The following is a 23,336-nucleotide window of genomic DNA, read 5'->3' as shown; positions in this document are numbered from 1 at the left end:
TGGCCCCAAGGCCCCGCTGTCCCCTCCTGCGGCCCAGGCGTTAAGGTGGCTCCGGACACCGCAGCCCCTGACAGCCGTCGGCCTCTCAGCCCCTCGGGTGTCCCGCGGCCCCGCCACCGGCCCTGCTCCTGGCCTCTGGGCCCTGGGGAGCCCGGCCCTGCCGGCCGTGTGGCCCCGGGACAGTGTGGGGTTTGGGGGTGACACCCACACATTGCCCCGCTCCCAGGTGCCGGCTCCTGTCCCCATGGAGGCCACTTGTGCCCTACCCCCAGTGACCACGGCCAGGTGTCCCCATGTCCAAACAGCCACCCAGGTGTCCCCACTCCCGGCCCCGTGTCCCCACCCTCCTCCCATCGCGGTGCCTGAGCAAGGAGGCAGGCAGATCGGGGAGGGCAAAACTTTATTTTGGGCCTTAGTTGGCCGCCAGCACGGAGTCGATCCAGCTGCGCAGCTCGGTGACACGGGCATAGACAGTGGGAACGGAGGTGGAGCAGGTGCTGCTGCCCCACGAGACGATGCCCACCAGGTTCCAGGCGCCGTCCTTCTGGCACACCAGCGGGCCACCGGAGTCGCCCTGCGGGCAATGGGGTGAGGATGGGGTACAGAGGAACGGGAGGCAGGGGGCTGTAGGGGCAGGGAATGGGGTTTGGGGTCTCGGAGCTGGGAGTTCAGGCTCCATGGCCACATACCATGCAGGAGGAGGCTCCGTCAGCGCCGGCGCACACCATCACGTTGTAGATGCGGAACCCCCAGTACTCCTTGCACTGGGCGTTGGTGAGCAGGGGCAGCGCCACTTGCTGCAGCACCGCCGGCGTCGTGTCGGCTGCAAGGGAGCACAGAGGGCGTCAGCGCCCGCGTGGCCCCCGGGGATGGGGCAGGGAGGGGAACGGGGACGGGGACGGGGATGGGGATGTGGTACCGGAGGCGTCGGTGAGCCCCCAGCCCGTGGTGACGCAGGTCAGGCCCCCGGGGAAGTCATCGGTGGCCTGGGGCAGGCAGACGGGGGACACGCGGGCGTTCAGCTGCGCCGGGGTGGCCAGCTTGATCAGCGTGATGTCGTTGCGGATGGTCAGCCAGCTGAAGCTGGGGTTCCGGAAGACCTGCAGCAGGAGGCAGCGCTCCCAGTGCCCGCACCCCCGGCTGGGGCAGTGGGCGCCGATGGGAACACACAGGGACCCCCGGGCACAGATGCCAGCTTCCAGGACTGATGGGTGTCGGGGTCACCCCAGGGACTGGTGGGGACCCCAGGGATGGATGGCAACACCGGGGCTGCTGGGGACCCATGCACCAGGGACACCCCAGGGACTGGTGGGACCCTGGGTCAAACCCCAAGGGACTGCCCTGGGGCTGCTGGGGGCCAGGGAGCAAGGATCGAGGCCCAGAGCCCACCACCAGCACCATGGGGACAGCAGGACCGCAACGTTCCCCACAGTGGCTGCTGCCCAGGGACCTTGGGGTGCTCAGGATGACGGGAGCAGCCCCAGCGTGGGGACGCTGGGCATCATGGACATCCCCAGGGGCCAGCAACCGTGGGGACTGCTGGGGACCCGGGCCAAAGAGCCCCGTCCTTGGGGTGATGGGGACACCATGGGCAACCAAACCCAAAGATGAGGGGGCTGGGGACACCCCAGGGACCCAAGCCTTGAAAAGAGCAAGAGCAGGGACTCCATGGGGAGCCCATCCCTGATGCGAGGGGCACCAGGCACACTGTGGGGACCCGACCAGGCGGACCAAGTGGTGGCCACAGCACCCGCAGGCACACGGCCCCGTGCTGGCAGTACCTTGGCGATGGACAGCCTCTGCACGTCAGCGGACTCAGTCTCTTGGTCGTACTCGCCCAGCACCACGGTGTCAGTTGTCCTGGGCAAGGCAGACACTGAGTCCCAGGTGCAGGGGCACCCTGGGGACCCAAGGCCACCCACACCACCCCATGGCCACCCCACACCTACTTGACGCCGCAGTGGGCAGCGGTGACCACCCACTGCTCGCTGATCAGGGACCCGCCGCAGAAGTGGAAGTTGCCGTAGCGCTGCCGGAGAGAGAGCTGCTGTCAGCCCCGCACCAAACGGCCCCGGCCCCGTTCCCGACCCCGGCCCCGAGGCGGGCACTCACCTGCAGGGACACCTGCCAGGGCCAGGACCCGGGCACCGCCGGCTCCCCGTTGACGATGCGGTTGTAGCCGCGGATGACGGGTGCGATGGCGGGCACGCCGCAGTCTGCGGGATGGGCACAGCCGTGGGACAGGGACCTCGGCTGCTCCGTCCCCGCTCCCCAAACCCAGCCCTGCACCTCCCCAGCCCGCCCAGCCCCGGCCCCACGCACTTGCCACAGAGAAGGCAGCGCGGGCAGAGCCCGCCAGCGCCAGGCAGCTCAGCAGCCACAGCAGAGCCATTGCCGATCGCAGGGAATAGGCTCGGCACAGGGCACGACGGCTCTTATACACCCGTGGCCCCCGTGCTAGCCTTGGTGTGGTGGCCTTCAGCGATAGCGCGGCACGCAGCACCGCACCTGGACAGGGTCTGGGAGCATCACACCTGGGGACAGGTAGCCTTGGCCGAAGGACGTGGGATGGTGTTGGTGGGAGATAAGTCCTGGCCCCATAGTGCTCTGTGGCCCTGTGTGGAGCAGGTGATCACACAGTGGCTGGGGTGGGCAGGGACCTCCTGGTGTCACCCGGTGCCACCCTGCTCCAGCAGGGCCACCCAGCACTGGTGCCCAGCACCAAGCCCAGGTGGGTTTGGAGACCTCAAATGATGGAGACCTCACGGACCCTCTGGGTGACCTGTACCCACTCTCAGCCACCCACACTGCACAGAAACACTTCCCGACACGCAGGGGGAACCTCCTGAGCTCCACTTCGTGCCCACTGCCCCTCGCCCCATCTCCAGACACTGCTGAGAAGTGGCTGGCTCCATCCCACTGCAGCTGCCTGCACACAGCCATGGACGGGGTCCCCCCGGATGCTGCACCCCCACTGAGGGGCCCTGCTCCTGGCTTCCCCTCCCTAATTGCAGGGAGGCTCCAGGCCCTCGAGCACCTCGCACCCCTTCCCTGGGCTCCCTGGGGTGCCCATGCCCGTCCTTTCCCAGTGCTGGGCCCAGCACCCAGCCGGGGGTGCAGAGGGGCAGGGGCACCCCACCTGCTGGCACCCCTCTGCCTGATGCACCCAGGAGGCCATTCCTGGTCTCAGCCTCAAGGGACATTGCTAGCTCATGATCAACATGGTGTCCACCACGACTCTGAGCACCACAAGCGGTTTCAGCAAAGCTGCCTTTCAGCTGGCTGTTCCCAGGACATCCTGGGGGCTGTGGTGGTTCCAAGGCCAGGTCCCATGTGGCACCCTGGGGCTGGGTGATCACCATGGTGCCAACGCTGGCGCAGTGCTGCGTGCCGCGCTATCGCTGAAGGCCACCACACCAAGGCTACTACGGGGGCCACGGGTGTATAAGAGCCGTCGTGCCCCGTGCCAAGCCTGTTCCCTGCGATCGGCAATGGCTCTGCTGTGGCTGCTGAGCTGCCTGGCGCTGGCGGGCTCTGCCCGCGCTGCCTTCTCTGTGGCAAGTGCGTGGGGCCGGGGCTGGGCGGGCTGAGGAGGTGCAGGGCTGGGTTTGGGGAGCGGGGACGGAGCAGCCGAGGTCCCTGTCCCACGGCTGTGCCCATCCCGCAGACTGCGGCGTGCCCGCCATCGCACCCGTCATCCGCGGCTACAACCGCATCGTCAACGGGGAGCCGGCGGTGCCCGGGTCCTGGCCCTGGCAGGTGTCCCTGCAGGTGAGTGCCCGCCTCGGGGCCGGGGCCGGGAACGGGGCCGGGGCCGTTTGGTGCGGGGCTGACAGCAGCTCTCTCTCCGGCAGCGCTACGGCAACTTCCACTTCTGCGGCGGGTCCCTGATCAGCGAGCAGTGGGTGGTCACCGCTGCCCACTGCGGCGTCAAGTAGGTGTGGGGTGGCCATGGGGTGGTGTGGGTGGCCTTGGGTCCCCAGGGTGCCCCTGCACCTGGGACTCAGTGTCTGCCTTGCCCAGGACAACCGACACCGTGGTGCTGGGCGAGTACGACCAAGAGATTGCCTCCAGTGACGTGCAGAGGCTGTCCATCGCCAAGGTACTGCCAGCACGGGGCCGTGTGCCTGCGGGTGCTGTGGCCACCACTTGGTCCGCCTGGTCGGGTCCCCACAGTGTGCCTGGTGCCCCTCGCATCAGGGATGGGCTCCCCATGGAGTCCCTGCTCTTGCTCTTTTCAAGGCTTGGGTCCCTGGGGTGTCCCCAGCCCCCTCATCTTTGGGTTTGGTTGCCCACGGTGTCCCCATCACCCCAAGGACGGGGCTCTTTGGCCCGGGTCCCCAGCAGTCCCCACGGTTGCTGGCCCCTGGGGATGTCCATGATGCCCAGCGTCCCCACGCTGGGGCTGCTCCCGTCATCCTGAGCACCCCAAGGTCCCTGGGCAGCAGCCACTGTGGGGAACGTTGCGGTCCTGCTGTCCTCATGGTGCTGGTGGTGGGCTCTGGGCCTCGATCCTTGCTCCCTGGCCCCCAGCAGCCCTAGGGCAGTCCCTTGGGGTTTGACCCAGGGTCCCACCAGTCCCTGTCAGTGTCCCTGGTGCATGGCTCCCCAGCAGCCCCGGTGTTGCCATCCATCCCTGGGGTCCCCACCAGTCCCTGGGGTGACCCCGACACCCATCAGTCCTGGAAGTTGGCATCTGTGCCCGGGGGTCCCTGTGTGTTCCCATCGGCGCCCGCTGCCCCAGCCGGGGGTGCGGGCACTGGGAGCGCTGCCTCCTGCTGCAGGTCTTCCAGAACCCCAGCTTCAGCTGGCTGACCATCCGCAACGACATCACGCTGATCAAGCTGGCCACCCCGGCGCAGCTGAACGCCCGCGTGTCCCCCGTCTGCCTGCCCCAGGCCACCGATGACTTCCCCGGGGGCCTGACCTGCGTCACCACGGGCTGGGGGCTCACCGACGCCTCCGGTACCGCATCCCCATCCCCATCCCCGTCCCCGTCCCCGTTCCCCTCCCTGCCCCATCCCCGGGGGCCACGCGGGCGCTGACGCCCTCTGTGCTCCCTTGCAGCCGACACGACGCCGGCGGTGCTGCAGCAAGTGGCGCTGCCCCTGCTCACCAATGCCCAGTGCAAGCAGTACTGGGGGTTCCGCATCTACAACGTGATGGTGTGCGCCGGCGCTGATGGAGCCTCCTCCTGCATGGTACGTGGCCATGGAGCCTGAACTCCCAGCTCCGAGACCCCAAACCCCATTCCCTGCCCCTACAGCCCCCTGCCTCCCGTTCCTCTGTACCCCATCCTCACCCCGTTGCCCGCAGGGCGACTCCGGTGGCCCGCTGGTGTGCCAGAAGGACGGCGCCTGGAACCTGGTGGGCATCGTCTCGTGGGGCAGCAGCACCTGCTCCACCTCCGTTCCCACTGTCTATGCCCGTGTCACCGAGCTGCGCAGCTGGATCGACTCCGTGCTGGCGGCCAACTAAGGCCCAAAATAAAGTTTTGCCCTCCCCGATCTGCCTGCCTCCTTGCTCAGGCACCGCGATGGGAGGAGGGTGGGGACACGGGGCCGGGAGTGGGGACACCTGGGTGGCTGTTTGGACATGGGGACACCTGGCCGTGGTCACTGGGGGTAGGGCACAAGTGGCCTCCATGGGGACAGGAGCCGGCACCTGGGAGCGGGGCAATGTGTGGGTGTCACCCCCAAACCCCACACTGTCCCGGGGCCACACGGCCGGCAGGGCCGGGCTCCCCAGGGCCCAGAGGCCAGGAGCAGGGCCGGTGGCGGGGCCGCGGGACACCCGAGGGGCTGAGAGGCCGACGGCTGTCAGGGGCTGCGGTGTCCGGAGCCACCTTAACGCCTGGGCCGCGGGAGGGGACAGCGGGGCCTTGGGGCCAGGCCAAGGGGCCGGGAGCAGCTGGGCCCTGTCCCCACCATGGCCCTGCGGCGGGTGCTGGGGCTGGCGGGGGCCGTGGGGCGCCGCGGCTGCTGCAGCAAGGTGGGGCCGGGCCGGTGCTGGGGTCCCCCCAAGGGCAGAGAGAGGGGGCACGGGGGTGGGCGCAGGGAATCTGCCCCCCCCCCCCCCCCCAACTGGTCCCCACGCCCCCCGCAGCGCCCGCTTCCCCCTGGCTTGCTGGAGGCCCTGCGGGACGTGGCCGGCGGCCCCAACGTCTCCACAGCGGCGGCAGTGTGCCAGCAGCACGGCCACGATGAATCCATGCACAGGTGGGGGGCACCGGGAGCCCCCGCGTGGGGATGGGGCCGGGTGTCTGGTGGGCACGGCGGGGGCAGCGCAGCCGCTCTGTCCCCAGGTGCGCGCCCCCGGATGCCGTGGTGTGGCCCCAGGACGTGGCGCAGGTGCAGGAGCTGGCGGCGCTCTGCCACCGCCACCGCGTCCCCATGGTGCCCTTCGGCACCGGCACCGGCCTGGAGGGCGGCGTCAACGCTGTGCAGGTATGGAGACCCCGGCCCTGGCCCCCCCCAGCACCCCGCGGTGCCCGGTGCGAGCCGAGCCGTGCCCGTGCCAGGGCGGCGTCTGCTTCGACCTGAGCCGCATGGCCGCCATCTCGGAGCTGAGCCTCGAGGACTTCTCGGTGGCCGTGGAGCCCGGCGTCACCCGCAAGGCCCTCAACAGCCACCTGCGTGGCACCGGGCTCTGGTTCCCCGTCGGTACTATGGGCACAGCACCTGCTGTGGGGCTCAGGGAGTGCTGGGAGCACTGGGAGCACTGGGATGCACAGGGGAGCCCATGGGGCTGTGGATGCTGGGAGCACCGGGAGTACTGGGAAGGGATGGGGGTGCCCATGGGACAAGACATGGTGGTTGGACTGGGTGGGTTTGGGCTGCTCTGCTTACTGGGAGCACTGGGGGTGCTGGGGTGCCCATGAGATCAGGGTTCTGGGAGCAGCGGGTGTGCCAGGGGGGCTGGGGGTGCTGCAGGTGGGTGCGGGCTGGGGGTGCCCAGATCCCAGAGGTGTCCGTGGGCTGGGGTTGCCATTGTCCCTGGGGTCCTGGTGCCACGGGCTGGGCTCCCGGGCTGTGGGGGGCAGCGGCACAGCAGGGTCCCCTCTCCCCGTCCCTGTCCCATCTGCCCTCCTGCTGCCCGTCCCCAGACCCTGGGGCAGACGCCTCGCTGTGCGGCATGGCGGCCACGGGCGCCTCGGGCACCAACGCCGTGCGCTACGGCACCATGCGGCCCAACGTGCTCAACCTGCGCGTGGTGCTGCCGGACGGGAGCCTGCTGCACACTGCTGGCCCCGGGCGCCAGGCCAGGTACTGGGGGACAGGAGGGGACTGGGCTGGGGCCACCCGGCGCCTGCTCACCCGACCCCATGCAGGAAAAGTGCGGCTGGCTACGACCTGACCTCGCTCTTCGTGGGCTCTGAGGGCACCCTGGGCTTCCTGACGCAGGCGACGCTGCGCCTGCACCCACTGCCTGAGGCCGTGGCTGCGGCTGTCTGCTCCTTCCCCAGCGTGCAGGCGGCCGTGGCCTGCACTGTGCAGGTGCTGCAGGCGGCCGTGCCCGTGGCTCGCATCGGTGGGTGCTGCCAGGGGCACTGGGAGGGATGATTGGGATGGGATGGGATGGGATGGGATGGGATGGGATGGGATGGGATGGGATGGGATGGGATGGGATGAGGGTGGGGATGGGGATAGGATGAGGATGGCAAGAGGGGCAGGATGGAGATGAGGTTGGGGAGAGGACTGGGACAGGGAGAGGACAGGGAAAGGGACAGCCCTGCAGGTCTCACCACCACTTCCTCCCACCCAGAGCTCCTGGACGAGGTGATGGCGGGTGCCTGCAGCCGCTACAGCAGGCTGGAGCTGCCGGAGGCGGCCACGCTCTTCCTGGAGCTGCACGGCTCCCAGCAGGGCCTGGCTGAGCAGCAGCAGCAGGCGGGTAGGGCAGGGGGGCACCGGGATGGGGACCAGGACCTGGGGACAGGGATGGGGATGGGGCCATGGTGGGGTCCTGGGGCTGGGTCCCAGCAGGGCCCTACGGTGAGGGAGGGGTGTCCATGACTGGTGCACAGCAGGGTCCTGGGTCAGGACAGGGAGCAGGACTGGGGATGGGGGGCACAGGAACAAGGCTGGGGGCCCCTGATGGGGACCTGGGGTGAGGGACATGGGAGGTGGTCAAGGGACCACCTCAGGGACAGGGACAGGGCCGGGGCGTCGCAGGACGCTGGGACCATGCCAGGCACTGGGGCAATCCCTGAGCACCCAGACCTGGTCTCGGGGGGAGTGGGTGCACAGCCGGGGGCTGCCGTGGCTCCAGCCGCCCCGGCACCACCTCCCACTGCCGCAGAGGAGCTGGTGCGGCTGCACGGCGGCTCCATCCCGGCCTGGGCGCGGGCGCAGGAGGAGCGCGAGCAGCTCTGGTCCGCACGCCACAGCGCCTGGTTCGCCGCCCTGGCCCTGCGGCCCGGCTGCCAGGTGAGGGGCGGCAGCGCCACGTCCCCCTCCCCACAGTGTCCCCGTGCACCCCCGCACACGTCTCCGTCCCCACGTCCCACCCAGGGCTACTCCACCGACGTCTGCGTGCCCATCTCCCGCCTGCCCGGCGTCGTGGTGGAGACCCAGCGGGACCTGCGGGACTCCGGCCTCACCGGTGAGCGCTGCCTCCACCTCCACCACCTCCCCGCCCCGGTGCCCCCGCTCATCCTCGTCCCCGCAGGGCCCATGGTGGGACACGTGGGCGACGGCAACTTCCACTGCATCCTCGTCTTCCGCCCCGAGGACACAGACGAGGCCCAGCGCGTCCACGACTTCGCCGAGCGCCTGGGCAGGTGGGGGTGCAGGCGCACGGGCGGCCTTGGGGCCCCCCGGGACGTCCCTGCTGACGTCCCCATCCCCCAGGCGGGCGCTGGCGGCGGGCGGCACCTGTACCGGGGAGCACGGCGTGGGGCTGGGCAAGCGGGCGCTGCTGCGGGAGGAGCTGGGCCCCCAGGGGCTGGACACCATGCGCCGCATCAAGGCCGCGCTGGACCCCCACCACCTGATGAACCCCGGCAAGGTGCTGTGAGCGCCCACCATCCCACATCACCACTCCCCAAGGAAGCACGCTGCACCCCCTGGCTTTTTGGGGACTTGTGGGGCAGCTCTGGCACCCCCCTGCGATCCCCTGCTTCTCCAAGAATGCCAGTGAAATAAAATAACAGTGAATATTTTATTGAACATTGTTTTAATACCATATCAAAACACCTTGACTAATGAAGGAAGCTCCCCCCAAGCTCTTGAACTCGTTTCCCCCTCCCCGATTTTTTTTGTTTTTTTTTTTAATATATAAATACAGAAATGTTTCCCGCAGGGGCACGGCCACCGGCAGGGGAGGTCTCACCAACGAAAACATGCCCGCCGCGCCGGGAGGGGACGGGGACGGGGTCACGGCCGTCACACGGGGGGGGGGTTCGTCGCCCGCCGGAGGGGAGCACGCATCGGCGGGGCCGAGGGCGTCCGGGCGGGACGCTCGTGCCTGGGGGGGCCGTCGGGAGGCCTCCCAAATCCCCTCCCCAAAAGGGTTTGGCTGGAAGGCGACGGAAAGAAAAGGGGGGGGGGGGGAGATTTGGCAACGGCGGGGGGGCGGCGGGGATGCTGCGGCTGTCCAGTCTCTGAGTGGTTATAGCTGAGTTAAAGAGTGACCAGTCTGTAAACATCACCGGGGCAGGGAAGCTCAAATCGAAGAACACGCCAGTCAACACGAAGCTTCATTTAATTATTTTTTTTTGTTGCTGTTTTGTTGGTTTTCTCTGTTTTTTTTTTTTTTCCTTTTTTTGTTTTTCTCATTGTAAACACTTGAAAGACAGAACCCCCCTGCGCCGCGGCGGGGGAGAGCGGCGGCCCCGCTCCCGGCGTGGGGCAGAGTCCCCGCCACGCGCTGCCGGGGCCGGGGTGGAGATCTCCAAAAGGGAGACGGGAGAGAGGAGAAAATTCCCGTTTAGTCAGTGCAAAAAACCGAGCAGAGCCCCCGGGGCGCCAGGCGAGTCCGGGTGGGAGGTGGGGGGGATGCCGGTGAGAGGTGCCGCGTGCTCCGTTTGGCCAGCTGTCCACCGGCGGCGTCTCCGTTCCTTTCGGGGAGAAAAAAGCCAAACATCATGGCAGGGTTTCGGCCGAGGGCGGCGGGAGCGTCCCCATGGCCTCCCTTGGTGGCAGATCCCTCCTCGTGGCCAGCGGCTGCGGAGGGGAGAGCAGGTCGCTCCACTTTTCTCACACTGTCTCTTCTCCTGGATGTTTCTTATTCTTTTTTTTTTTTAATCTTTTAAATTAAAAAAAAAAGACAAATAAAAATAATAAAATAAAAATTAAAAAAAAAAATCGCTGTTGTCCCAAGTGGATTCAAGTTTCTGGGTTTTAACTTTTAATCTTCTTGAGGAATTGAACGTCAGCCCAAAACTCCAGGCGGGGCGGGTGGTGGGACAGGGAGAGGAGGTACAGCAGGTATAGCAAGGTGCCCTGCGAACAGAGACGATGCTGCGTGAGCACGGCGGGTGCAGGAGCCACAAGTACCCCTCCCCAAGCCTCCTGCCCGGCCCCCGTCTTGGAACCATCAAATAAAACCATCAAATAAAAAGGGTTTAACAGGAAAGCAGCCCCGTTCTCCACCCCGCCGCGGGCTCACCTTAGAGAGAAGTCAGCAAGCACGCCCGGCGGGTCAATCAGAAGGATGCTCTGGGCAAGATCTGTTCACTTCAAACCATGAATCTATACAGCTGGGGAGAGGAGAGCGTGTCACCACCACACTGCGCAGCACCCTGCCGGCCCCCCGCCACCCGCCCGGCTGCCGTCCCCTCGCAGCCATCGAGGCCGGCGCCGTACCTTTTGTGATAAATGCAGAGGCAGGGCAGCCTGGCTATCGTATCCCCCTGCAGCAGCTCCTCCAGGCAGATCACGCACTCGCCGGCGTCCTTGGTCAGCACGTCATCTGGGAGGGAGGAGAGGGCGGCGGTGAGACGCGGCACCGTGTCCCCCTGCTCGGGACGCGGGGCTGCGGTGGCTTCATCCCACGCGGGTTTCCCACTGAGCCGGGTTTTGCCGGTGCTCCAAAAAAGCACCACCGTGACCCCTGCCCTTGCGGGGCAGGACATAAGTCTGGGACGGGTCCCTCCGGCACGGCACGCCGCGGTGAGCAACATGGGGACAGGGACACGTTACAAAGGGTCCCGAGGGGAAAAGCAGCAAGGACAAGGCAGGGACCGCGAGCCGTGGATGGCAGCTGGAGCGCAGCCCTCTTGGCAAGCCCGCAGCCCCAGCCTGCCCGAGCGTCCCTCTCGCCCGCTCGGAGCGTCCCCGTGCCGCAGGACGCCGTGTCCCCGCGCAGCCCGGCCGCCGGCCCTTACCGTTGTAGGAGAGGCGAGGTTTGCTCAGACACATGATAAAGTGCATTTCCATCTCATCAGAAGCCACGGATTTGGAGCAAATGGGGCACTTGAAACCTGGAGGGAGAGCAGAGAGAAGAGCCCTTAGCGAGGGGAGGAGGAGAAGAGCCCATCCCATGTCCCAGGGAGCCCCCCGGGGCACCCCGCGCCCTCACCCGCCGCCTGCATGGTGGCACCTGCCCCACGCTGTGCCCGCTGGCCCTGCGCTCATCCTGCGCGCGTGGCCGCCAGCAGTGGCAGCGCGGGGACAGCCACCCGAGCCGGCGTGCCCGGCGGCACAGAGGGCGCAGGGCACAAGCCAAGGTGGAGCACACGTGGCCACCAGCTGCTCCCCGGCTTTAAAGGGCGAGGAGCAGCCCCGGGCACGCAGCACCGTGGGGCTGGTCCGTGACTTGGGGACACGTCCCCCCGCCACCGTCACGGCCAGCTCTGTCCTGCCACCACCCCGGGAGGGGGCTGTGGCCGTGCCACGTCCCAAAAGCCCCCAGTGACACCCCGGGCTCAGCCGGACCCTCTGGGCTCTGGGCTCAGCCCATCCCACCGGCTCCACGACACGGCGCGTCCCCTCTCCCCATCCATCTCTAATCCCACTCCAGTGCTTTTGTTTCATTTGCCGCTGACAGCAATTAAGGGGCCATCTGGAAGCGCATTAAGGAGGTTTTGCCTCCTTCCAGCCCCTCAGAGCCACCTCCTAACGAGGGGACCCAGCCCAGCTCCCCAGCATCCCACCAGTGCTCCACCTTACAGCGTGTGCATGCTGCTGCGAGCAAAACCAGAGCAAAACCCCAACCCAGCCGCAGGTCGCAGGCTCGGGACGGTGCCCGGGGCTCCCTGCCCTCCTGCAGCCCGGCCCCGCGCCCCCGCGGAGCTCAGCAGATGTACTGGAGACACACAGGCCGCCGCCACGGGTCTGCACCAGAGCACCTAGCAATTCCCTGCCTGCAGAGAGGGAGAGGGTAATTTAAGGACCCGTCTTCTAAAAGCAGATCAGGTTTGACTGCAGTGCTGCTTAAGAGCTCGCTTCATAGATATGCAAAGCCTGTTCAGGAAAGAAGAGAAAAGGAACGTACACAAATTATCTTGAGGATGAATCAGGTTCTCGTTTGGCACCAAGTGGATGTGGTGGTGGGGATTTTTGGGGTTCTTGGAAAGCCTAGGACAGAGACACCGACCCTCTTCCCCTCACAGGGGTTATTTCCCAGGAAAGCTCAGCGAGGTTGAGTGCTGGGGGTGGCTGGGAACAGAAGGGACACACGGGGACCCCGCTTGCCCCTCCAGCCCCACATCGTGCCTTGCCCCAGCCGAAAGGACAGAGCCAGGAGGCATGGGGTCAATGTGCCGTCCCGTCGCCAGCCTAAATTTACTCCTGACCGATTTATACCTCGTGGCAACAGTGCCCGCTCGCTTAAATAGCCCTTTTTTCCCCTCCCAAGTGTTTACCCTGCCGGTGTATTTATAGAGAGGGCTCAGATAGCCTCCCAGCCTGCCTGCCCTCGGGGACACGCTCCCCGTCCCCGCAGCTGCTGCACCAGCACTGCGGGCACCGTCCCAGCCCCGGGGACCCGCTTCCAGCAGCCACGTCCCCGGGCTTTTGTGACCGGCAGCTCCTTGCTGACCCGGAGCGAGCTGCTGGGAAGGGCCCACGTCTGTCTCTGCAAGACCTCGTTTCCTCCAGCACTGCCGGTGCCGAAGCCCCGGTCCCCCCCCTTTTTTTCTGTGCCAAGGCGCTATTTTAAACGGCTGCCCCAGATCTGCTGGCTCCAGCTGCACCCGGCGGGGCCCTACGAGACATTCGAGCTGGGCAAAGGGAGCTGGGGAAGGAGCAGGGACCCCCGCCACCACGTCCCCAAGGCAAGGACACAGGGAGGATGCCCAAATGCGGGGTGCGATCCCCAAGAAGTGACCCTGATACACGTGAGCAGCGCGATGCCGAGCGGGGCTGGGGCTCGGCCAAGCGCAGACTTTCCAGGCTCGGCCTTTCACGAGATGGAGGTGGGGGGAGGAATAATAATAATTTAAAAAAAAAATGATGAAAATGCAACTGCACAAATTGGCCTGTCTGGGCCGGAGCGAGGAGCCAGCGCGGAGAGGCTGCACCCCAGCTGTCGGCACAAATTCTCGGCGTTGCGAGAGCAGCTGTCGGGGGGCAGAGGCGATGCTCTCGGGGGTCCCCAAGGACGCATCAGCCCCACGGCAGCAGGAGCCGGGGGACAGCCGGCCCCAGACGTGGGCGAGGGGCGCCCCGAGGGGCCGGTGCCCGCACCCTGCCACGGTGGTTTCCAGTCCCCCGAAATCCCCGTTAATCGATCCTGCCTGAGCTGCCAGCGCACAGGAGATTACGTTTTGACAGCTGCTCATGGAAAATTCAGCTCCCTCCTCCTCCTCCTCCTCCTCCATCCCTTTCCGTCCTCCTCCCACACACCTAAAAAAAAAAAAAAAAGAGGGGAAGGGCTCAGCTATTCCTGCTCTCCTGGGCCTCCCGTGCCCACGGGGAGGCTCAGGACCCTTCCTGCCTCCCCGGGTGCTGCAGGATGGATGCAGACCTCAGCTCTCAGCACCAACCCTGGCCTGAGCTTCCCACTGCTCTCCTGGAGCCCCCAGCGGCAGGTGGGGTTTGAGGACGAGGTTATCTTGCAGACTTTGAGAAAGCCAAGGGCTTTCCAGGGTTGCGAAACACGCGTTGCGAGGTGACCTCATCTCTCCGACGGCTTGGTCTAGAAACCGTGAGCAAGCAGCGCTCGCGCTCTCCGGGGGCTGGTGCCCTCTGAGTATTTTTAGGAAGGTTACACGGTTAATTTTAGAGAGCCTGGCAGAGCAGAGCTGGGAACCTCTGAAGCCTCCAGCAGATCCGAAAAGAGCTGAAAAAGCCCCACGGTTAACCCCGATGGTGCCAAGAACACCACCGTGCCACCGCAGGGCTTTGGGAGGGTAAAGGCACGTTTCCAACCCATCCATAACCACAACCACGGCCGTACGCCACCAAGAATTGCTCCCGGTGCTGCTGTAAGAAATCCTTGCCTCCCCGTCTGCCTCCAGCCTCGTGGGACATCACACCGAGCTCTGCCACCCCATGGAGCACCCCAAGTTCAGGGGTAAGCCCCCGGCTGCCGGCTGGCTGCTGGAGGTTCGGAAACCTTGGCCCCATCTCCTGCTCTCACCCTGTGCTCCGGGCCAAGGGAGCCGCCTCGCATCAGGTGAAGACGTGGCCGAGCGGGAGAGGAATGCAGGAAACACTGGGTCCAGCCACGCAGCCGAAGCAGAGCCCTGGCGCCTCCTCCAGCCCCGAGCACCCCACCTCCTCCCACTGCTGCCACCGGACCAGTGAGAAGCTGGAAGGGACGGACAGACTTCACGAAGCGCCGCGTGGGAGGGGGACGGATGCTGAAGCTTGCCGTGCTCTTGCCCAACCAGGAGAGAGGTGACGAACACCGCCGCAGCCGCGCTCCCACTGCGCAACGCTGCCACGGCCCGCGGAGGGGAGCGATGGCAGGGGGCTCGTCCTCCTCGCCAGCTGCGGGAAGGAAACCTGCGGAGCTGAGATATTCAGACCCAATATTTCCTTGGGTGGAAAACAAACCCTGCCTTGGCTCGAAGCGGCCGCACTGCATGCGAGCAGCGGTCGCCCGACAGCAGCGCACGAGGGACGGCACGTGGGGCACAACACCAGCACCAGGGCTTGGGCACCGCCGGGACCCGGGGGCTGAGGATCTCTGGGGGTGTCCCCGTCCTCGGGCATCACCCACCACGGACGCGGCACCACGCCAGCCTCCGGCCACAGCTTCAGAGGAGGCACAGAAACGGCCAAAGAGCCCCTCCGCAAGCTGAAGGCGCTATGGGACACGGCACCAGCACGGCACACCAAGGCCCTATGGGGCATGGAGAAGCAGAAGGGTGAAGAGGCACGGCTGTACGGTGACACGTGGCCCAGAGCCTTCCTCCTTGCGCGCACATCCTCATGTGCAAACAGCTGCTACAGCCCACGCATCCCCCCCTTGCCAGCCCCATTTAGGGCTGCAATCACCATTTCTGGATAAAAGTACCGATGCTGCAGGTAGCAGCCCCCTCCTGCGCCCCCAGCTGTGCCACAGGATCAGTCCCTCCAGCCTGGGACGGGGAAGGCAGCCCGCCGGGCTCGCCCTGCCTCCAGCTAGTCCTGTTTTACCGCAGAAAACACCCCCAGCTGCAGGGAACGAGCCTCCTAAGGAATCGCGTGTAGCCCAAAGCTAATTTTAGCATCCCAGAGAACAGCAAAGCGAAGCAGAGGAGTCCTGCGTCCACGGGGCTGGCTTGGGCGCTCTGATTTTTTCCACCAGGATATGTCATGTGGGGAGGAGAGGGCCTGGCCGCCAGCCCTGCAAGAGATGCACGGAGCCCCCACTGATGGGCTCGAGCCACTGCAGAGCACCTGGAAAAACCCACTTTGGGTGAAGAAAGGGGAATTTTCAGGAGCAGGCAGCGAGGGCACAGGAAGAACCACATCCACGGGCAGCACGTGGCTGTGAAATCCCCGAGCCTGGCTCAGCCCCGCTCCCAGAGCTCGGTGTGGCCCCGTGAAACGCTCGCCGACAGCACCCGAGGCAGAAGGGGAGCGGGCACGCTTTGGATAATGGCTTCAAAGCACTAGGATCCAGGTCAGGATAACTCAAGACGCCGACGGTCATCCCAGGTGATAAGCACATGGCACGGCCTGGGGACCGTGCTCAGCAATGGGCACAGGGATGGGGACGGATCTCCACTCCCAGCAAGGTCCTCGGCCCCATCTTGCACGCCCCCAGCTTGCCCCAAACCCCTCCTGAACCCACATCCACTCCTTCTCCCTCCAGATAAGAATTCGGGCCAGCTGGATAAAGACAACCCCTCATCCTCCCCAGCTACAGCTGTCGTGGCCTGACGGATGGTCTGAAAGGTGGGCCTGGTGCCACTGCAGCACTCCGACGAAACGCAGCTCCAGTGCTACACGCAGCGGGGCTCCCGAAGAATTACTACAATTACAGGAGAAGCTGCAGGTTTTCCCTCAGCAGCAAGGCAGAATTCTCAAAATAAAACCCCAAAAACACAAAAACAAAACCCTCCAGGCTCTGAGGGGCACCAGCCCCAGCGCGATGGGCACGCCGGGCAGGTGGGCGCAGCTCGGAGGCGCCAGCAGAAGCCCCTACAAAGCCTCCGCTGCTGCTTTCCTCTTGCGTTGCAGGCAGCTGGCCTCTAAAAATACCCACCGTTGTCACGCTGTCCTTCCTGCCAGGGCCAGGAAACAGCTCCGAGCTGCTTTCGGTTCAATTCTCCGTCCCCGCCGCTGCACGTCCCCCAGCAGGACCCGACACAGCCCCATTTCCACGCCTGGCAGGCACCGGTGCCCCCGGAGCCACAGCTGGTGTCACCTCAACGAGCAGCGAGCCCAGGGGGCTCGGTGGCAAGCACAGCCCTCGGAAACTTCTGCTGGCGTTGCTAAAGCTGGCAAGAGGGTCAATGTTTCCAACAATCCCCTACAAAGCGCCCCAAGACCGGTGCGCAGAGCGCGTGGCCTCGCTCCTGCCCGGCTGGTGATGGCCAGAGGGGTGCGAGCCGAGCAGAGGCAGAATTTCCCTGGCTAACGCTGCCCATGCAGCACAACCCTGAGGCTGTCCCAACGGCAGCCGACATCGCTCGGCTCTACAGGGCAGGAGGGGAAGGAAAGGAGAGCCAGATCCACGGCCTGGCCATGCCGCAGCCTCTCCAGCACGGCACGTGGCCGGCACTGGAGAGAGAAACGCTCCTTACAGCAGAGCCCACAGGCCGGGGAAGGATTTTACCCCCAGCCCAGGGGGGTAAGCAGCCCTCGCCCCCCGCAGCGGGTGCTCCCCTCCCTGCAGGGCAGGAAACCCGCGCGGCTGGGCTCTGCCCACGGAAACGCCGCGGGGCGGCACGAGAAGGGGCCCCAGGCGAGCGGCTTCCTGCAGCTGCGCCTCCCCGGCCTGCTCCAAGCTCCCCCGGAGCCGAGCACAGTTTCCAGCAGGCACGTTGGGTTCAGACGGCCCCCGCCATCCGGGATTTCAGTTTGAGAAAACCGGGAGAAAGCCAGGTCACGGCGATTCAAACCCAGGTTTTCGGCACAGCTGGGGTTTGGGCGCACCAGCAGCAGGGGATGAGACGCGCCTCGCAGTCACCCACCAGCCTGCCGGGGCGCCGCGGCATCAGGGGAAAAAACACGCATTTTTTTTTCCCCCCAAAGCGGGTTTTTCTCCCTCCCTGCGTTCCTTTCGCAATTAATTTTCACTGTTTAATAGCATCTTCCCATGATTCTCCGAGCTGCCCTGGCCGGCTGCCAGCCCTGGTCCTGCTCCTCCACCAAAGATGTCCGCGTCTGATCGATCCTCCGGCCAGCGCCGACGAGGGAGAGGAGCCCTAATAGCACATTAATAACTAAGAAAACCTTCACGCTTATTCCAGGCACTGGAACAAACATCTCAGCAAAACAAACCAGCGTGGGATAAGCCGACGTCACGGGCCGGGCAGATGATCCTGGCTAGGAAGTGGGTCAGCCCCGGGAGCGCGAGAGCATCGCCCTCCGGAGCACCGGGTGCGGAGGAAGGAGGGTGCACGCAGCTCCCTGCTCTCATTCACACATGGGTTTAGAGCGGAGCGAGCCCAGCCAAGCTCGTTAGCAGGCCTGGTAATTAGTGCCCGGTGCCCAGGCGAGGCAGCCAAGAGATTTCTGCAGGGTGCCGGAGTGGTAAAGGCGGGCAGGGAAAGCCTGGGCTTGCTCTCGCCGCGGGGCCGGGAGACAACACACCGCGCCAACAGCGACACTGAACTTCGTCTGCGGGCTGCTGGCGCACGTTAAAGCCGTGCTCCGGTGGTATTTGGTGCTCCTGTCTTCCAGCAGAGCTGCTGCCTCGTCCCTGGCCCTCTCCTGCTGAACGCTGCTGCCTGGGGAGCTGCCGGGACTGCGCCGCTCCCCCAGCACCAAACCAACACAGAGTTGGGTCGGGGAGCGCCTCCTGCAGAAACTCCCCTGGTGAAACGAGATTTCCCAGGGCAGGTTTCTGCAGCCCTGGGAGCGCCCTGCCCCTCGCCCAGCCCCTGCAGAGGGAGGATGCAGCACGTGCCATGCCCGCACCTTGAAGAGCTGGTGTAGGGAAAGCCATAGCCAAATGTGGACTCCCGCCAGCAGCTCGCCGAGCAGCTCGCCAGAACAAATCCGTCCTTTTTTAGGGCAGGGAGAGCTCCGTGCTCGTGTGATGACCAGCAAGGACGTGCTGCAGGCATGCCCCTTGCCAGCTGGTTGGGCATTCACTCATCTTCAGCTCGTCCCCCGGGGAGCGAGCCCTTACCCAGGGCTGGATGATGCTTCCAGCTCCTTTCCCTCTCCAGCCTGCCCGGAGGACCACCGGGGCGGGACATCCCTCTGCTCCGCTCGCTGGCGGGCAGCAGCACATCTGGCAGAGGAGACCTCCCGACTTTGCTGCTTCCAGCATCCGAGACAGCTCGTTTTGCCAGGAGGCTGCAATATTCCTGACGGCAGCGCGCAGACGGATGAGCTTCTCCGGGCTAACTGGCTGACAGGGAGATACGGATTTACCGGAGCTTTAAACACTGGAGGGCTTTGGGCGACGAGGGGGATTTCCCGATAAACTTTAAGCTACTTACAGCCTCTGCAAAGTCCTCAAGATCCCCCGATGAAGACAAATAACAAGAGCAGCGCTAAGAGAACCGCACAAACCTGGAGGCTCGTGGTGTTAAACCACAAGTCTCCTTTTTCCGTGTTCTTCCTCCTAGCCTTGGCTTTGTGAGGTCCTGCTACGGGGAAGGGCGCTCAAACGCTGCGAGCGAACTCCAGAATTGCACAAGCTGTTTTGTCACCTTCCAGCAGCGCGAGGCACGAGGCGGGTCTCCAAAACCCGGGGCAGGCACGGAAATCCCAGAGCGGTTTCAGGTGGAGCTGGCGCGGTTCCGTCGCTCGCTCGGACGGCGGGCACGCCTGGGAAAATCCCCGGCAGGAAACGGGATCCGCTTAACCGGGAAAGGGAACACGTGCTCCCGAGAGCAAGCCCACAAAGAGCCTTCCCCACGTGCCGAGACGGGCAGCGTCCAGGCTCGCAGCCCCGTTCCCTTCCTCCCGTGAAGAGGCAGGGACTCGGGTGGCTCCCCGACACCTCCCGGTCCAGCCCGGCGTGCCCGGGGGCCTCCTCATCCTCGCCCTCAGGCCACCCTTGGAATTGAGCAGGGAAAGTCGCCAGCAGCGATGTCAAAGCTCCTCTCCCTTCACCCGCACGCTGCTGCTGCTGCTGCTGCAGCACTTCCCGGGGGCTGTCGGAGCGGGTCGATGGGGAGGCTGAGGGGAAGGAGCGCACGCGGCCGAGCTGCCCCGCCGCAGTCGTGGAAGTCCGGCAGGAATTTCAGCCGCCTTGGGGTGGATTTCTTCCCTTTCCCCTCTCTTCGCAGTCTCCAAGTCCCCCATTAGGCTAAGAGGAAGAACGCAGCAGTTTAATAAGCCCTGACAAGTTTTCCGAACGGTTTGTAAGCATCCTTTTGCTGTTAATTCACAACAGGGAAGCAACACTGCCGGGAGAGGCTTTGGAGGGACCGAAGGGCTCTCGCTGCCGCCTGGGCATGCTTCGGCGCTGCTCAAATGCTCTCGGAGGGCTCCGAAAGGGGCACCGGAGGAACCCAGTCCTTGTGGCACTTCCCACCGCCCGCGCTGCGATCCTGCAGGCATCAGCCGGACAGCACCGCGCCGATTCGCATCGGCGCCTGGAGAAAGCTTGCTCCGTTTCGCAGTCGGTTGATTTTTATGAACAGGCTTTCGCCTCTCGGCGCTGTAGTTTGAGAATAGTTGTTTGAAAGTCAGCGATAGCCTAGGAGTGACCATCTCTACGTCTGGGCTAGCTACAGGGTGGTCCTGCAGAGAATCCCTCCAGGGAACAGCGCCAGTCCTGCCCAAACCCCGCCGGGGGGACCGGAGAGCCCCTCTCCTCTCCGGCCAGCTTCCCCGCTCGGGGGCAGGGGACAAGGAGACAGGTGGTCCCGCTCCAGCTGGGAACAGCAGCCCCCAGGGAGCGGGTAAGGGGAACATGCCCAAGACGGGTGGAGGAAAAGGGGCCCCACGAGGCTCGTTCTGCACTTTGTTCTCGTCCACTGGTTCGGTTTCAAGCCTTCCTGAAAACCAGGCATTGTCCCGAGGCGTATTATGAAATTCCCAGACCGCGTCATGCGGCGAGAGCACTCGCAGCGCTCCAGAAGGGAGCGGAGGGGCCGGGTGGGAGAGAAATCCCAGACTATTCCAGGAAACGCACGGAGACATCCCCGAAATGCCTTCCCCCTAGCCAGGAGGGGAAGGGAGGACCTCCCGCCTCGCTCCCCGCACCCAGCCAAAAGTGGGTCAGTGACACAGCCCCGCTCACACGCGGAGCTCCCCGGGCACCAGGACACCCGCCAGGGGTTTTTTTTTGGGGGGGACCGCCTTGCCCCCTCCCCTCGGCCCCACACGTTTCCTGTAGGAGCGCCCCGGCCCCGTTAAGAGGCGGGCAGTTCCTCCTCGGCTTCCTCCCCGGCATCGCCCCGGTGCCAGCTGGCTGGAACGGGAACACCCGCTCCGGCCTCTCCCCGGCCCTTTATCAGGAGAAACAAAGGAGAAAAAAATCCCACATCTTGCTCTCGAGATCTTTTCCCTGTACCTGAGGCAGGAGAACTGCCTGACACCCCCCCACACACACCTCCAAAAGCAGCGCGAGAAGCTCAAACCGACCCTCAAAACCCAGAGCTCAGGCTACAGCACCCCGACACCATCCTCGGGCGTCTTCCCCCATTTTCCCCGCGCCCCGTGAGGATGGCACGTCCCCTGCTTCCAAAATAACATCTCCCGGGTGGAAAGCCTCCTCCTCCCACCGCCCCTGCCTGCCTTGACCTTGACACAACCGCCGCACGGGCGCCAACCCCCAACCCACGCTGGAGAGGAGGGAAATCATTGAGGATAAGCGCAGCCGAAGCGGGGGGCTGCCCACCCTCCTCCCAAATACTGGGGGCGGCCGTGCCCAGCGCAAGCTGGGGTGATGAGGAGGGAAGGGGCTGGGAAAAGGGGGGTGAAGTGAGGGGAAGGGTCCGGGGGCGGTTGTGACCAACGCAACCCGAGATGATGAGCGGGGAACGGGCTGGAAAAAGGGGGGTGAAGCGAGGGGAAGGATCTGGGGGCGGTCATGACCGATGCAACCCAGGACAATGAGCGCGGAAGGGGTTAGAAAAAGGGGATGAAATAAGGGGAAGGCTCTGGGGGCAGCTGTGCCCAACATGACCTGGGATGATGAGCGGGGAAGGGGATGGAAAAAGGCGGAGGTGAAGCAAGGGGAATGGCCTGGGGGTGGCTGTGCCCAACACAACCCACCCGGCAGCAGGATGATCAGTGGGGAAAGGGCTGGAAGAAGGGGGATGAAGCAATGGGAAGGGCCTGGGGACAGCTATGCCCAACACAACCCACCCGGCAGTGGGATGATGAGCGGGGAAGGGGCTGGAAAAGGGGCATGAAATGAGGGGAAGGCTCTGGGTGCAGCTGTGCCCAACACAACCTGGGATGATGAGCAGGGAAGGGACTGGAAAAAAGGGGATGAAGTCACGGGAAAGGTCTGGTGGCGGCCGTGCCCAACGCGACCCAGGACGATGAGCAGGGATGGGGCTGGAAAAGGGGGGTGAAGAGAGGGGAAGGATCTGGGGGTGGTCATGCCCAATGCAAGCCAGGACGATGAGCAGAGAATGGGTTGGAAAAAGAGGGATGAAGCGAGGGGAACGGCCTGGAGGTGGCTGTGCCCAACACAACCCAGGACAACGAGCAGGGAAGGGGCTGGAGAAGGGGGGACGAAGCGAGGAGAGGGTCCGGGGGTGGCTGTGCCCAATGCAACCCAGGACGAGGAGCGGGGAAGGAGCCGGAAAAAGGGGGGATAAAGCAAGGCGAAGGGCTTGGGGGTGGCCGTGCCCGGCGGAACCCACCCAGCAGCGGGCCGACGAGCGGGGAAGGGGCTGGCAGAGGGGCGCCGGGGCGGGGGGCAGGGCGGGGGGCACTCACCGCTGTGCGCGCCGAACCAGCGCGGCGCGATGTGCAGGGGCAGCGCGTCGGCCAGCGAGGCCCGGGCGCCCAGGTAGAGCATCCCGTCCCTATGGCGACCGCCTCCCGTCTCCTGGTAACCGTTGCCATGGGCGTACGTGGAGTCGGTACCCGGCCCCCCGCCGCCGCCGCCGCCGCCGCCGCCGCCGCCGCCGCCCGGGGCCCTCTCGGCCTCCCCCGCCGCCGCCCTGGCGTACAGCCCGAAGGGGACGGCGCCGCCGGCCGCCGGCTCCATGCCCATGCCGGCCACCGAGCTGACGGAGCGGCTGCGCAGCCCCATGGCGCCGCCGCCGCCGCCTCCCGGCCGGTAATGGCCGAACGGGGGCGGCCCCCCCCCCCCCCGCCCGGCGGCGGCACGGCGCTGTCATCCGCCGCCACCCCGGGGAAGGGGCCCCGCGAGCGGGCCGCCGTGCTCTGCTTGCCCCCCATGGGCGCCGCCGGGCCGGAGGGAGCCGAGCGCCGGCCCCCGGCGGCGGGAGGAGGCGGAAGGAAGGCGGCGGGGAAGGGAGGGGAGAGGGGGGGGGGAAGCCCCGGGGGGAAGCGGCTACGGCCGCGGGCCCACCCCCGCCCCGGCCATCCTCCCCCCGCCGGGCCGGGGGCGCCCCGTGAGGAGGCGGGGGGGGGACGGGGAGCACCGGGAGGGCACCGGGAGGAGGGGGGGGGGGGGGGGGGGGGACCGGGGACCGGAGCGGGGGGTTGGGGGGGGGGGGGGGGGGGGAGGGAGGGGTGCGGGGCCGGGCCGGGGCTCCCCGGCCGCCTGGCTCCTGCCTGGGGGGCCGCGGGCGGCGATCAGCTGCGGCCCATAGGGGCGGCCGGGCCCCGCTCCGCGGCTCCGCGCTCCGCCGGGCCCGGCCCCGCCGCCGCCGCCGCCGCCGGCTGGGTGCTGGGCGCCGCGGC

The 23,336-nt window shown here is 66.0% G+C and overlaps 4 protein-coding genes across 6 annotated transcripts; 2 read left to right on the top strand and 2 right to left on the bottom strand.

Annotated features, from left to right (window-relative positions):
- Positions 1-339: 339 nt before the first annotated feature.
- LOC106033168 (chymotrypsinogen B-like) lies at positions 340-2,392 on the bottom strand. Its single transcript, XM_067004336.1, has 7 exons — positions 2,323-2,392; positions 2,113-2,216; positions 1,950-2,029; positions 1,782-1,860; positions 920-1,100; positions 690-823; positions 340-574 (listed from the first exon to the last, which is right to left on the bottom strand). The coding sequence occupies exons 1-7, from the start codon at positions 2,390-2,392 to the stop codon at positions 413-415; spliced, it is 810 nt and encodes a 269-aa protein (XP_066860437.1). The 3' UTR covers positions 340-412.
- A 76-nt stretch (positions 2,393-2,468) lies between these two features.
- Positions 2,469-5,551, top strand: LOC136791826 (chymotrypsinogen B-like). 2 transcript variants are annotated; one of them, XM_067004736.1, is made up of 7 exons: positions 2,469-3,540; positions 3,668-3,771; positions 3,855-3,934; positions 4,024-4,102; positions 4,785-4,965; positions 5,068-5,201; positions 5,317-5,551. In XM_067004736.1, exons 1-7 carry the CDS (start codon positions 3,213-3,215, stop codon positions 5,476-5,478), a joined length of 1,068 nt encoding a protein of 355 aa, XP_066860837.1. In that variant the 5' UTR covers positions 2,469-3,212; the 3' UTR covers positions 5,479-5,551. The 2 variants fall into 2 exon arrangements, with proteins under 2 accessions (XP_066860837.1, XP_066860836.1); XM_067004735.1 differs by having other exon boundaries at positions 2,469-3,561.
- Positions 5,552-5,861: 310 nt separating this feature from the next.
- Positions 5,862-9,165, top strand: LDHD (lactate dehydrogenase D). 2 transcript variants are annotated; one of them, XM_067004733.1, is made up of 11 exons: positions 5,862-5,991; positions 6,106-6,218; positions 6,305-6,446; positions 6,521-6,662; positions 7,106-7,265; positions 7,331-7,530; positions 7,765-7,893; positions 8,302-8,429; positions 8,514-8,604; positions 8,671-8,782; positions 8,853-9,165. In XM_067004733.1, exons 1-11 carry the CDS (start codon positions 5,929-5,931, stop codon positions 9,016-9,018), a joined length of 1,446 nt encoding a protein of 481 aa, XP_066860834.1. In that variant the 5' UTR covers positions 5,862-5,928; the 3' UTR covers positions 9,019-9,165. The 2 variants fall into 2 exon arrangements, with proteins under 2 accessions (XP_066860834.1, XP_066860835.1); XM_067004734.1 differs by lacking the exon at positions 7,765-7,893.
- ZNRF1 (zinc and ring finger 1) lies at positions 9,144-23,090 on the bottom strand. The gene is given in 6 exon segments (XM_067004737.1): positions 9,144-10,445; positions 10,612-10,702; positions 10,809-10,914; positions 11,330-11,425; positions 22,401-22,773; positions 22,776-23,090. Coding segments are annotated over 5 exon segments (726 nt in total). The 5' UTR covers positions 22,869-23,090; the 3' UTR covers positions 9,144-10,445; positions 10,612-10,644.
- Between the last annotated feature and the right edge of the window lie 246 nt (positions 23,091-23,336).

The sequence above is a fragment of the Anser cygnoides genome, chromosome 12 (assembly GCF_040182565.1).
Source record: "Anser cygnoides isolate HZ-2024a breed goose chromosome 12, Taihu_goose_T2T_genome, whole genome shotgun sequence".
NCBI lineage: Eukaryota > Metazoa > Chordata > Aves > Anseriformes > Anatidae > Anser > Anser cygnoides.
Note: the sequence above shows the minus strand (reverse complement) of the source record. Positions and strands in the feature narration are given on the sequence as shown.

Excerpts from the sequence above, each read along its gene's own strand:
- LOC136791826 (XM_067004735.1), top strand. The coding sequence starts at position 3,213 with ATGATCAACATGGTGTCCACCACGACTCTGAGCACCACAAGCGGTTTC. Across the intron at positions 3,562-3,667 it reads CGCTGCCTTCTCTGTGGCAA|ACTGCGGCGTGCCCGCCATC; the intron begins GTGCGTGGGGCC and ends CCCATCCCGCAG. Across the intron at positions 4,966-5,067 it reads GGGGCTCACCGACGCCTCCG|CCGACACGACGCCGGCGGTG; the intron begins GTACCGCATCCC and ends GCTCCCTTGCAG.
- LDHD (XM_067004733.1), top strand. The coding sequence starts at position 5,929 with ATGGCCCTGCGGCGGGTGCTGGGGCTGGCGGGGGCCGTGGGGCGCCGC. Across the intron at positions 7,531-7,764 it reads CGTGCCCGTGGCTCGCATCG|AGCTCCTGGACGAGGTGATG; the intron begins GTGGGTGCTGCC and ends CCTCCCACCCAG. Across the intron at positions 8,605-8,670 it reads GCGGGACTCCGGCCTCACCG|GGCCCATGGTGGGACACGTG; the intron begins GTGAGCGCTGCC and ends TCGTCCCCGCAG.
- LOC106033168 (XM_067004336.1), bottom strand. The coding sequence starts at position 2,392 with ATGGCTCTGCTGTGGCTGCTGAGCTGCCTGGCGCTGGCGGGCTCTGCC. Across the intron at positions 824-919 it reads GGGGCTCACCGACGCCTCCG|CCGACACGACGCCGGCGGTG; the intron begins GTACCACATCCC and ends GCTCCCTTGCAG. Across the intron at positions 575-689 it reads ACGGAGCCTCCTCCTGCATG|GGCGACTCCGGTGGCCCGCT; the intron begins GTATGTGGCCAT and ends CATTGCCCGCAG.